Genomic DNA, 13426 nt, shown 5'->3' with positions numbered 1-13426 from the left:
TTCAGTATGTTACACTTCCCAAATATCCTTTTGCAAATTCCTCGTTTAATGAAAATCTCATTTTATTTTAGTCTGTTTTAATTAAACGCAAAAGTAATATTCACAAATACAAACAAATGATCGCTGCTTTATTAACAGTCCCATGTTCTTGTTGAATACTAACGATCTTTAAAATACTGGTCACCTGAAAAAACTGAAGCTGGTGGTTGTTATCCAGGTGGCATTAAACCGAGATTGTTCGTACATAAGAATCCTCTAGAGTCAGAATGCACACCCCTAAACGGCATCCTGTAGATTTCTTAAATTCGTCCTGGGGGCGTGGGGAGTTGAAGTCCCCGAGTCAACACTGCCGTGGATTACTAAGTTAATGCTGCTACTGATGATGACGATGATACATGTGAGAACGGCGAGGACGTGCGGCAAATCTGATGCCTTATGAACTACGTTGGAAATGAGGGAAATAAAGTTTAACTATGTGTCAGTCGGTTCAAGGCATTCGAATCTGTTGATGAATGGCGGGGACGGAATCAGAGTAGCGTTTATAGCATGGATTGCTCAGATAACTAATGGAATATCGATACTCATCTCTCGCCAGCGCACAAAAACCAGGGTGAAACCTTCGTGGTGGTTGGCAATGGGCTTATGTCTTGGTCACCACTCGTTGATGAATCAGGATCAGGAGATAAATAAATAAATCCCAAATCTCCTCACTACCAACAAGATATAAGTAGCTCAGTGGAAGAATAAACTTCACCCGATGAGTGAAACTTCTATCTGAGAAGTCGTTGCTCGAGGAGCCAGTCAACATGTGTGACCACGTGATGTGGATCCCGTGATTGAAGGATGAGCGGTGCTATATCCTGTCTAAATGCGAGTTAATCACACTGCTGATCAGCCACTCGTGGCCGAACGGTTAAGGGTTCAAACTGCTAGCCGGGAGGTCGCGGGTTCGAGACTCTCCAGAGTTCCGTGAGATGCGCACTGCTGGTGATTCCCAACAAGGGTGAAACAGCTGTACAGTGCTTCTCGGCTTTTCAGCATAGATTGGCTTCACTTACAGGACGAAATCTCCACAAAAATCCCAAATCTCCTCACTACCAACAAGATAAATTATCATTTCGACAAATGCACTCATTTGCATACCAACTGGGTTTTCACGGGAGACTCAACTGAATGTTTCGTTCATGTGTGCTCACAAAGAACGCTTCGTGTTCCAGTTGATACGGCATTCGAGATATCGTAATATATTTTCACACAAGAGACTACTCACAAGGTTACTTAGTAATTTCTTTTATGTAAATAAGTTATCATTAGTCTTCAATGCTGTTAATATTGTATTCCACCCAACAGTGTGTGTTTAGTTCCTTGAATTAGTAAACCTAGCAGAATAAATGCATACTGTATACACTACCTAATTCGCATAGCAGCATGAAGAATATACTGATACACTACCTGGCTAATCCCGGTTTTGCTGCAGTTTCCAAGCAAATATTATTCTCATGGAGTGAGAAACTGACTTTTAACTTGAAGTATTCCTCGTTTTTATCTACGCAGAGAAATTTTCGGAACATTTGGTTATCTGGAAGAAGTCAAGTGGATATTCATGACTTTTCACGATTCTCTTTCAGGACTTGATAAATACCAAATGTCTTGGATCTGGTGCTGGTAATATTAGAGACTGGATATAACTGTAGAGCAATTTGTCACAGGTTTCCTCCTTATGTGGAATCACTAAGTGGATTGAGCGGGATCAGTTTCTCGTCACTAAAACTTGGATTGGTATTTGACGTTGGCAAATGGGGGTCAGTTACCGCGTGATCCCGCGGCAAGCGGTAAACACTGATAATCACCGCGACAGGTGACCGACCCATCTGATACTATACCAGCAAGGCTTATCTAGTGGACTGCTTTTCAGAACCAATCATATTCCATCCCTTCAGCATATTTTGAACTTTTTAGAAGCTGAATCTCCTATTTTAATGGGTTACCAAGTGTTTATATCTCACTAACTACAGAAGAGGCTAGAACTGAGAGCTCTTGATATTTCTTATACACTTAGACGAGAACTAAGTGTATGCGCTGCATGGTTTCATCCGAAGCGGAAGGTACCGGATAACTAATTGGGAAATCAGTCATTTGGACGCTAGAGTATTCACTTTCTGTATCTAGTTCCAACAGCTCCGATTTCCTTCATGAGTGCTTCATGGTTATTAAGTACTTAGCTACATAGATACGTGTTCTGACCAGCTTGCACTCAAGGATCCAAATCAACCCACGGTCACCATGACGTGAACATTTTGCGAGCTACTTTGACTCTTATTCACCGTCACTTCCTGGCGACGTTTTCGCTGAGAGCGCAAACTCTGGCAGCATAACGCATATTTAAATTCAGAAACACAAATCCCGATATAAGTACCCTAAAAAACGGACTTCCACCCGGCAGCAGCCATTTGGAGATGCAATGTGTGCGATAGCTGTTGCTTTTTGTATAATGATGAATCAAAGCACTCAGACAAATCGGTTCAAATCATTTTTTTCTCAATGTCCCTGGTTTGTTTTATACCAGTACTGTCCCTATCAGATGAGGTCGACTACTGGCGTAGGCGTGCTAAAAAAGCTTCTCGAAATTCGTCCTCGGAAAAGGATCGTGCAGAGCTCTTTATCAAACTTCTGGAGCCTGCCGCAAATGAATGCGCGCGTTTCGAAAGTGCATCACAGTTGGTCGTGTCCTCCAGTAAAGATCTGGCTTCGACAGTGGAACAAGCAGGCCTTGGAAGTGCATTAACAGAATTGCTGAATATTTTGGATCCGGTGGTCTTCGATGTCCTTGACGAAACATGGCGATGTCTTGAGTCAACAGCCACAAAGCCGTTTCCAGAATCTCGGATGCGTGAGCTGATCCAGGCCATGGGATATTGGGTGGTTCGAGTTATACAGTATAATTTAGGTGGTGTCACTTCGGAAAGCCACTCATCGAACACACCCGTGTCCCTACTGTGGACGCACCCGTTTAGTCAGGTATGTTTACGCATAAAAGGCTGGGGTCACATTTCTCTCCGGTGGCCAATCCACAACCAGATCATTCTGGGCTAGGATAACAACTGTTTGTCCAATGAAGTTCAAGGTTCCAGAAAACAAATTCTTCGTTTTCCTTTATCTTTGTGGACTCGAGGTAGATCAGTGAGCAGGGTATAAAATTACTGACCTCAGGGTATGTGCTTCAAGGCCCAGCCCAGCATCTCGAGTGCTCCTATCTAGGCTTGGGCAACCAGTCAGTGTCCTCGTACCACTATTGGATGGTGTGTCAGTCAGACACTGAAGGGCCGTCATAGCTGAGTGATTATATTTTTTCGTTGTCTTTTTTTATCTCCTCCTTAGGCTTCAAAAAATTTTATTCAAAGAGGAGAGGTTGCTATCCATCTCATTCTTGCAAAGAAACTTAATGACATCGAAGTTCTTGTCCCCACGAGTGTCCATTGTTGTTATGAACAGTGGACTTCCACACTTCCTGATTTAGTATCAGTGATATCAGTGACTGCAGCTAGAGGAGAACATTTTTATGATGAATAAGACTAACCATTACGCTTCTGAAGATACTGACGTTATTAGCGAAATACACTCATTTACATAGCAATTTGGTTATGACTGGTAATTCACATGAAACCCAACTGAATCTCTCGCTTGTGATGTTTTTAAGCAACTGAATGTGTCGCATCAGACTGCCTAATGTTTCACTTGGTATGATAATCTAGATATCGCGATACATGTATAGACGTAATACACTACTCATATGGTTGCCGTCAGCAAACTTATGAGTAGAGTCTATACCGACGTGATTTTACTTCGATCCAGTGCTGCTCAAATTTTTCATCAACTCAGTAGTATATCCCCATTCTCCTGCCCAAACCACAGAGTAATGGAGCAACTGACAGGGTTCCCAACGCAGGTGGCGAACTCCTCAACACAACTCCTCCAATATACTCAATAATCCAACACACCGATGAGTTTTACTGCTGTCAGCAGCATGTACGAGCTTGAATTTAGCCATTTTTTGTATCACGAACAATAAGAACAAGGTCAGATGAACATGGCTATCTAAAACGCATGCGCGAAAAAGCCTTGATCGAAATAATTAATCTAAATCGAGCATTCAGTTAACGTGTACACTCAGTGGGTCAGTAGACCGACAAAAATTCGCTTCACATACCTCATTCGGTAAGCAACTCTATAGATGTCATAAGGTGTGGTTAAATTGAACTAGGTATGAAAACTTAACGGTCAAATTGGCAGACTTTGGTAGACGAGGCCATGACAGCCTAAACCACAAACGGACAAATCAAACCAAAATCAAGGATGAAGCTATCCTGTTCATACAACGAAATTGCTTGGGTAAAATCATGAATTCTTTAAAAAATCCTGTAACAACCAACATCCGGAATAATTTCCAGGGTCATGATAACTTTTTGCAATAAGTGTAAGAACTGAAAGTGTTCGGGACTGCATGACACATCGTGGTGACTGTAATGATGTTTGAGTGACAAACACTTAATTTTTTATGCTGGTAGTCGCAAAGCCCGAAATTTATCAGTTATCAGTTCTAATGAACTCATTTTGTGTGGAGGCATTGAAGTAAGCCGATTAATTAGAGAGAAGTTCACTGTGTATACGAAGTTACATTGTTCTCTCTTTGAAGGTCAAAAGCGGCTTGCAGCTGGGCATTGAAGCTTGCGAGCAGTGGCAAAAGTGCAGCAACGTGCTTACTCAACAAATCTGGCACCGTTTTGCTCCTCATCCATGGGAGGGCTCTCCTCCCGATTTATCCTACTTGGCCCAGTTCAAATCGCGACTGAATGAGGTAATGTTCACAGATTATACTTTCGCAATTGTACTTGAAAGAGTTACTTGGCACTATTTCTAGCGGTAATTTCTCGAGTTTTCTAAACACCAGAATCCCAATCATCATTGTGTAAACGCCCATTCTCCCATTGTTGCGTGATAATTCTGGCTATTTGTCGGGCTTGGTGCACGAGTATATTCACCTGCCATGACATAGTAATTCGAGTGCGTTTCAGCGTGCGATGGCGGTGTAGGGACAACGTGCTTGCCCAGCGTCACATGATCGGTGCTTAATTCCAGTACGGCCGAAAATTTCCGCTGCCAGTGAGCCCTAGTAAGCTTATGACTCAAGATCAGTATCGCCCTTTTCGAACGCAGTGACCAGTCGGTGCTTAATTCCAGTACGGCCGAAAATGTGCGCTGCCAGTGAGCCCTAGTAAGCTTATAACTCATGATCAGTGTCGCCCTTTTCGAACGTAGTAACCACGATGAGTTTTACTGCTGTCAGCAGCATGTACGAGCTTGAATTTAGCCATTTTTTGTATCACGAACAATAAGAACAAGGTCAGATGAACATGGCTATCTAAAACGCATGCGCGAAAAAGCCTTGATCGAAATAATTAATCTAAATCGAGCATTCAGTTAACGTGTACACTCAGTGGGTCAGTAGACCGACAAAAATTCGCTTCACATACCTCATTCGGTAAGCAACTCTATAGATGTCATAAGGTGTGGTTAAATTGAACTAGGTATGAAAACTTAACGGTCAAATTGGCAGACTTTGGTAGACGAGGCCATGACAGCCTAAACCACAAACGGACAAATCAAACCAAAATCAAGGATGAAGCTATCCTGTTCATACAACGAAATTGCTTGGGTAAAATCATGAATTCTTTAAAAAATCCTGTAACAACCAACATCCGGAATAATTTCCAGGGTCATGATAACTTTTTGCAATAAGTGTAAGAACTGAAAGTGTTCGGGACTGCATGACACATCGTGGTGACTGTAATGATGTTTGAGTGACAAACACTTAATTTTTTATGCTGGTAGTCGCAAAGCCCGAAGTTTATCAGTTATCAGTTCTAATGAACTCATCTTGTGTGGAGGCATTGAAGTAAGCTGATTAATTAGAGAGAAGTTCACTGTGTATACGAAGTTACATTGTTCTCTCTTTGAAGGTCAAAAGCGGCTTGCAGCTGGGCATTGAAGCTTGCGAGCAGTGGCAAAAGTGCAGCAACGTGCTTACTCAACAAATCTGGCACCGTTTTGCTCCTCATCCATGGGAGGGCTCTCCTCCCGATTTATCCTACTTGGCCCAGTTCAAATCGCGACTGAATGAGGTAATGTTCACAGATTATACTTTCGCAATTGTACTTGAAAGAGTTACTTGGCACTATTTCTAGCGGTAATTTCTCGAGTTTTCTAAACACCAGAATCCCAATCATCATTGTGTAAACGCCCATTCTCCCATTGTTGCGTGATAATTCTGGCTATTTGTCGGGCTTGGTGCACGAGTATATTCACCTGCCATGACATAGTAATTCGAGTGCGTTTCAGCGTGCGATGGCGGTGTAGGGACAACGTGCTTGCCCAGCGTCACATGATCGGTGCTTAATTCCAGTACGGCCGAAAATGTGCGCTGCCAGTGAGCCCTAGTAAGCTTATAACTCATGATCAGTGTCGCCCTTTTCGAACGTAGTAACCACAGAGGTCGATTGGTAAGGGAAAGAAATCTCTCCGAAAAAGAATGATGTAGACGCACTTTCACGAATCTCTCGGCCAGTTGGTGTTCATTTCTAAGGAAATGTTATTGTGGATTCGTCCAAAGTCAGACCATAGTGTCTTGAAAACCGGCCCTCGTCTGGTGTCAAAACAGTGTCACGAATGCATCACATATGATCCTTCTTTCCGGCCAGACTTAAATTCAAATGAATGAACTGTTTTATCTCACAGCCACCTTCGTTTCCACCTTTGAAAGTGACACCTATATCAGACAGCATACTAATGGAGTTTCTAGGCGAATTCTGTTTGTCCGTGAACCGGAAACTGTGGAGCATTTGGTTACGCCGCGAGTTAGTGAAGACCGAAAATGACTGAAGAGACACATGACAAAATGCAACAGCCATATGATCTAGAGCAAGATGAACACAAAGTATCACATGGATGTTATAAGTTAGCCTGATACCTCGGAGTGGCAACTCCTGTAAGAAGTTATATCAGAGAAAAATTCAGCCGTATATTTTTTTGTTTTACGTGAGCAGACTCAATTTTTCGCCCCTTAGGAATTACTATTTTCTCCATCGATTTCGTGATAAAAGTGCAAATTCACCGACTCTGATCCATTAAGCTATAAGAAGAAGTGATCGTCACACATCAGTTAGCTTGGTTAATTGAGCTGGATGACTGATCTGACGTCTTTAAACTTGAAAAAATAAGGTTTGGCTGTGTACCGTCTTGTCTTTACTGATGGCACCCACATCAAACTCAGTGCCGCAGGCTATATTTTTCTACAAAGGTTCTTCAAATACGTGGACTATATGAACACTTGCGACGACTGCTCACAGATTCGGAACTTGGGGAGCTCGGTATGTCGGCTGGACTGGGCGAGTTTCTGTTCACACAAAATACTAGTACGGAGAATTCGGGGGTCCCCGCAGCATTGCGTCAACTGGCCAATCCACTAAACTACAATCCACTCACGGCTGAGCAGTGGTTGATTGGGAAGAGTCTGGTTGATGTGAAATTTAACGCGGCAGAAGAGCGGGCAGCCATACGGTTGCGCACAAAACTACTGACGGGAGCCTCGGGGGATGGTAGGTGTGTTCATGTTTATCTTCTTTCATGACATCGTGCTCAGGGTTTGAATGTTGGAGCTGTGGGTGGTATTTTATTCAAGTTAATAGACCTATGTGCATGGCTCACCAACCCAGAGACACCAATTCGTTGCCTGTAAAATCAGTAAACTACGCAATTTCAAAATGCTTTAAAACTATGTTTCACTGCATCCAGTGGTTGAAAACTGAATCATTCGACCACGACGGGTGAAGAGTAGTATACTTAGCTCGCATTCAGACAGGATATAATGCCACTGATCCTTCATTCATGTAATTCTCATCACGTGGTCACGTGACGACTTCTCGAATGGAATTACTCGTCCCTCTGAGTTGCTTTTGTTACTGAGTTACTTTTGTTGATAGTATGGGACGTTTTGGAGACTTTTCACTGGAGATTTCATTCCTTAATTGAATGAAGTCTGAGTATGTCAAAAAGCCGCGAAACACCGTAAAGATGTTCCATGTTTGTTGATATTTACCAACGATGCGCACATCATCATCATCATCATCATCATCATTGTCAGCTGTAAGAGCCGCGTACTCGTCGTACAGTGGTTGTAGCTGCCGCAGTTTCGTTCACCGATGATTTGAGTTGTAGGTAGTTGCGCATTGCACGCGCGAGCGCAATGCGCATCTCATGAAACTCCAAAGGGGTTCAAACGCTCTGCGTTATGCCGAACTTCGTTCTTCATGATAACCAAGCCTGCGTGCTGAAATCATCAAGAAAATGGGTCGTCGGGGACCTTTTGAAAGAGCTCGGAATTAGTTGGTCTATTCTCGTGTTGCCCTTATTGTTTCGACTCAATTCAATTTAACAGCTATAAACGGTGTGCCATATGCACAGTGGTTCCAGCTGCTAGAGTTTCAAACACCGAAAAACGGGAAAGTGGAACATACAACCAAGCCTTGGAGGCAAAAGCATGTTCTGTTTGTTCAGAAACTGGGTAGCTACGCATTGAAGGCGATAGCTTTGATGAACGAGCACCACTGACTGCGAGATTGGGCCATTTTCGTCATTGTCATTAAACATTGGTGATTCGGGTCCCGGGGTCCCCATCCAGGGAGGCGGCAGTTGCCCACCTGACTAAGTTTACTGGTTAGTGTTTTCGTACTTCGTTGCCAAGTTATACACTGTCCACCTCTCGGTCGCTTCCACTCAGTACAAGTCTGGGAGAAAAGAGCTCTGTGAGGGAGAAGATATTCTGGTATGTGGAGCACATGCCCAACCATCGCAACCTATGAAGCGTGAGTAATTCATCTACCGTGGGAGAGTTCCTAAAACCATCTGGCGTACCTCAGCATTACTAATCCGATATTCCTACCAAACTTGACCAATGCTGCGGAGATACCGGTGTTCAAACACTGACATATTCCCCTGCGCGTAGGAGCACGTCTCTTATCCATAGAGCAGTAAGGATCGCACCACCGCAGTGCAAACTCTTCCCAGAAAGCTCACGTCACGCCAGTGCCATAGGTGTCGAAGGTTGGCAAAAGCTGCCCACTCCAGCTCGTAGAATTCAACATGTAGCTCATTTCAGTTAGGTTCCTGTTATTCATCACAACGGTGTAACTGATGTACTAATGTAGCTAACCATCATACAGTTAACCAGTTAAGACGTGAGTTTTTGGCATTTTCCTTCTTCTCTTTAAGCTTAGCTGACGTGGTTGGATCTCAGCCTTGATATTTTCTTCACCCAACACGTTCACTTATCACAAAAAGTTGGTGTAGTTAGAGAAGTTACTTGTTCTGTAGGTTTCTGGTGGACGCATGTATGGATAATTTCAGTCACAACAGTAACTTCTCCGTTTTCACTCAAATACAGTACTTGCTGACAAGAACAACGTGAATCTCATATTCCACGAATTCCACAAGTACCAGGATTTGATCCGACGTTCACGGGTCTCTGCAGCCCTTCAGTCTGAGCGCGAGACACTTCTGGGCTATCTGGAAGCTTCTGTGAAGGAGGTAATCAAAACAACATTGACTTTCCTGCCAAAATTATCATCGTTAGTTTAGTGAATCGAGCGCGTTGATGTCACATATGATAAGTCCAACCTAACGAATGCAGCAGTGTGACGTAAACTAGTTGTAATGAGGACATTACATTCGGAAGTTTCCTAGAGTTACCCTCCACTATAGGTGGGAACCCTTTTGGAAAACGGCAATTTGTACAATCACACAGAAATTGCAAACACTAGAAGAGTCACTTTGTAAATTCAAGCCAAAATCGATTTTCCAAAGAAGGTATCATGGAAGCCAGTTAGTATATCCACAAGGAATTTATTGAATTGTCGGTGGAGCACCTGACTAATACTCGTTACATATTGAAAGTATCCGATCTGCTCATCCGACAACACAGGTGATGAGGAACGATGCGCCCTCTCGCGACGTCACATCGATCCAAACGATCGAGCGCAATAGGTTGTCGCAATGGTCCTTCTGTTTTTACCGATCTGCTCACCTTCTCTTCTGTTGTGGGTGTTTTTCCCATGAATAGGCGATTTCGCTCAATTCCTCCGGTTGTTGATTGGGCTGGAATTATTTTGCACTTCTTTGAAAGTACACTAGTCAAAGGTGGCAACTGTGTATACTTTCTTGGGCGTGGGGGTTAATCTATATCACAGTAAGGTGCTGTAAATACTCACTAGCTCTTAGCAAGGTCTCACGAAATATACCTCATTGTTCAAAACATTCCGCTCACTAGCCATAGTGAAAATAAGTATATTTGCTACTCATTGGTGAGTCTAAGTAAGCAAAGACGAAAAGATCAGTCTGGGCGTTTGACAAGGGTTGCCTTTACGTTTGTGATATTCATTTTTATATTCTTCTGGGAAATATCATCGAATGTAATTTATAATGGGTACCTCCCGTGTGAGTATTATTCAGGGTCATTAGTGTTGCTTGCCGCTGGTGACCATGAATCGCACTCGGTGTACCAGTTGGGTTTCTAGCGGAAATTCTTTGCTGTGGTAGTCCAGTGAAAATCTGGATGTAGAAACCAGAGCATTTTCACTGTGGTTTCACTTATTGGAGAGCCACGAAACCCTGCGTACAGCAAACAGAAGAAGAGGAATGGCACAAATAAGCCAACTGAAGGAGGGAAGATGCCACACCATTGCCTCCTTACCTCCTGTAAGATTAGTTATACAGTAAACCCTAGAACAGTTTTCTACAACCAGTGGAGCTCATCGGAAATGCCCATTCTCCTTTTTTTCAGTTCTTTCAGTTGTGTCGTCGATGGTATTAATGAGTATGTACTCTAATAGATTATGAATCCAGATAACAAAATCAAGTCTGAAGTTATACGAGCGGTATCGTTTTGCTGTTTTCTGGCTACTTGTTCGTATAAAACACTTTAAATGGGGTATTGGATCCGTGCTTAGGCATGCATCTGGCACCTTTGAAGTACAAAGTCCTATTCAGGGAATTTTCGTCTTTTTGTGTGTAGAATGAGCCAGAATGAAAAATTTGGGTCGGTAGATCAGTTTGCACATCTCGACAACTGTGTAGGACCTGATTGTACTACAACAGATCTAGCTGATTTGCGGAGTATCAGAGCGCAGACAGCGTCCACCATATTGTATCGATTCCAGTGTCAGGAAGAAATTTCGCTAGAGCTAAGCATCCCTGTCACAAGACAAATGTTACTTTGTGGCTGCGAAACTCTATCTTATTCCCTATCAGAAGATTTCAACGGTCTTCATATGTTTCATCACCGCCATTTTCGTAGTGTGGTGAGAGTTAGCTGCCCCCAGCGAGTACACGGCTAAGTTGCGCGTAAGTGAGTGCGCGCTAACGAAAAGTACTCTCTGGGGCAGCAGATTAAGCGCGCCGGGTTAGAATGATGTGGCATGCACTACGTGTATCCTACTGGCCTGTTGCTGCTAACGTTGATAGTGATGATCATGATGATGACGATGATGATGATGATGACGATGATGATGATGATGATGATGATGATGATGATGATAACACGCCACAGATAAATGGCTACGAACTCTAGAAGTTTGTTTGTTGATTTATTTCAAGCCCCCTTCAGGCCATTTACTGCTATTGATGACCAAGAATTGCTGTTCCCGAAAATCTGTTTTTTTCAATTCTACCTTTCCTGTTGTCCCATCCCTATTCTTTAAGTTCCGTGAAGAATTCCTGATTGGCTCGGGGTCAAACACGGATAAAACAACAGTCACTGGACAATCTATCGGGCGCTCCACCGGCCTCGTGACCGCAAAAAACATTCCCGAACAAGTCAACCGAATGCTGTGGGCTGGTCAGTTGGAGTCGAGAGCGAAGGAAGATTTGAAATTAGTGGAGTGTCTTCTATCTGACCTGGCAAGATATCCGGCATATAAACAAGTATGCAAAGTTTACTACAAACCTTTCTAACTGGTCAGCTCCTATGGTGTTTACCACATACACGCCAAATGACAGGAAGACATTTTTTTAGGATTTGTTTTTCAGTGCCAAGCACGAAGAAGAAGGATTGATTACAGTTCTGCATTGGAATGCAGAACTGTGATCAGATCGTACGAAATGTCCCCTTGGATCTTTTGGGAACTCATTACCCATTCATGTGGGCTGAGCGCGCGCTAATATAGTTGAACTATTTAAAAAAAGACCTTAGACATTCACAGAACGTTAGCTGTGAAAGGTAAATTTTGCAGCCATGGAACTTCTAAAGCTCAAAATCTATTTTTATCAAACGTCAACCTTACGACGTAAGTCACGTCAATTTCTGATATACCCCTTGGTAAATAGCAAATTCACCGTGATGTTTCATACAAGACGAAGTTGTGAAGCGTTAAGATAAGTGGAAGCTCAGTTCTACACGGTTCAGGCACATCACGCAGATATTCGTGCAAATGTCGCACCGCTAGACCAAACTGTGGGGGGTTACACAGCTGAACTCAGTTTCCAACCACATGTGTCATTTTTTAGTAATCTTTGTGTTGGTATTTTGAATCAGCTATCATATTTTCCTAAAAGCTAACCAACTTAGTGCATCGCTCTCCTCAACTCCGTGTGGCGTTAAATCTGTATCGCCCCACTTTCAGGAAGTCACCTCGCTTATCGAAGAAATGTCCTGCTGGAGACGAGAGCAGTTTGAAAGTTGGTCGCGCTGCAACTTGGCTCGGTTGGACGGGCAAGGTGGTCCTGGTTCACTGAGTTTTGACCCTTCGCGTCCTATCCTTAATTTGTCTACAGCAAACGGGTTCTTGGAGGTGGGATTTCCGGATGCTTTGGTTCAATTGCAGCGAGAGGTCCGTCTGCTTGTGGGTCTTGGTTACGCTGTTCCAATGAAACTCATACATGCGGCAGACCAAGCTGAAGCACTTCATCGATATGCCATTGTTTTGAAACAAGTGAGTGACGGATGAAGTTGATTTCTTCGAGCCTAGATGCAAGTTCTTTTTATAAAAAACACCGGAATCAAATCTTTAATTCCTGACAAACGCTGCTAAAAACCTGACGAGCTCCTATACCTCACCAGCGGTGATGGCGCAACAATCGTATGATGTTGCCTTTTGTTTCAACAGCCTGTAGGTGACTTGAGAGCACACTGAGATCCGACAATTCTACCATCGGGTTGCAGAAGAGTAGGTAGTTCGGAAGACATGCACCGGCACACTCATGTAATTTTCGCAGCTGGTGTGTACGAACGTGTCAGTAAAAGGGAATTAATGTTATATATATACCAATATACGTCCTATATTATACTGTAGCATATTAATTATATTAATTATTATATTAT

The 13426-nt window shown here is 43.1% G+C and overlaps 1 protein-coding gene across 1 annotated transcript in view; it reads left to right on the top strand.

Moving 5' to 3' along the window:
* Positions 1-2541: 2541 nt before the first annotated feature.
* Positions 2542-13426, top strand: part of T265_03154 (hypothetical protein) — a gene marked incomplete at both ends in the record, with an annotated part of 84239 nt that continues 73354 nt past the window's right edge. Inside the window, 8 exons of the mRNA XM_009167567.1 lie at positions 2542-3018; positions 4694-4855; positions 6018-6179; positions 7355-7652; positions 8492-8617; positions 9497-9639; positions 11809-12030; positions 12729-13037. Coding sequence (XP_009165831.1) covers positions 2542-3018; positions 4694-4855; positions 6018-6179; positions 7355-7652; positions 8492-8617; positions 9497-9639; positions 11809-12030; positions 12729-13037 — 1899 coding nt within the window. The remainder of the gene's footprint in view (positions 3019-4693; positions 4856-6017; positions 6180-7354; positions 7653-8491; positions 8618-9496; positions 9640-11808; positions 12031-12728; positions 13038-13426) is intronic.

Source organism: Opisthorchis viverrini, assembly GCF_000715545.1.
Source record: "Opisthorchis viverrini unplaced genomic scaffold opera_v5_43, whole genome shotgun sequence".
In the NCBI taxonomy this organism is placed as follows: Eukaryota; Metazoa; Platyhelminthes; class Trematoda; order Opisthorchiida; family Opisthorchiidae; genus Opisthorchis; species Opisthorchis viverrini.
Note: the sequence above shows the minus strand (reverse complement) of the source record. Positions and strands in the feature narration are given on the sequence as shown.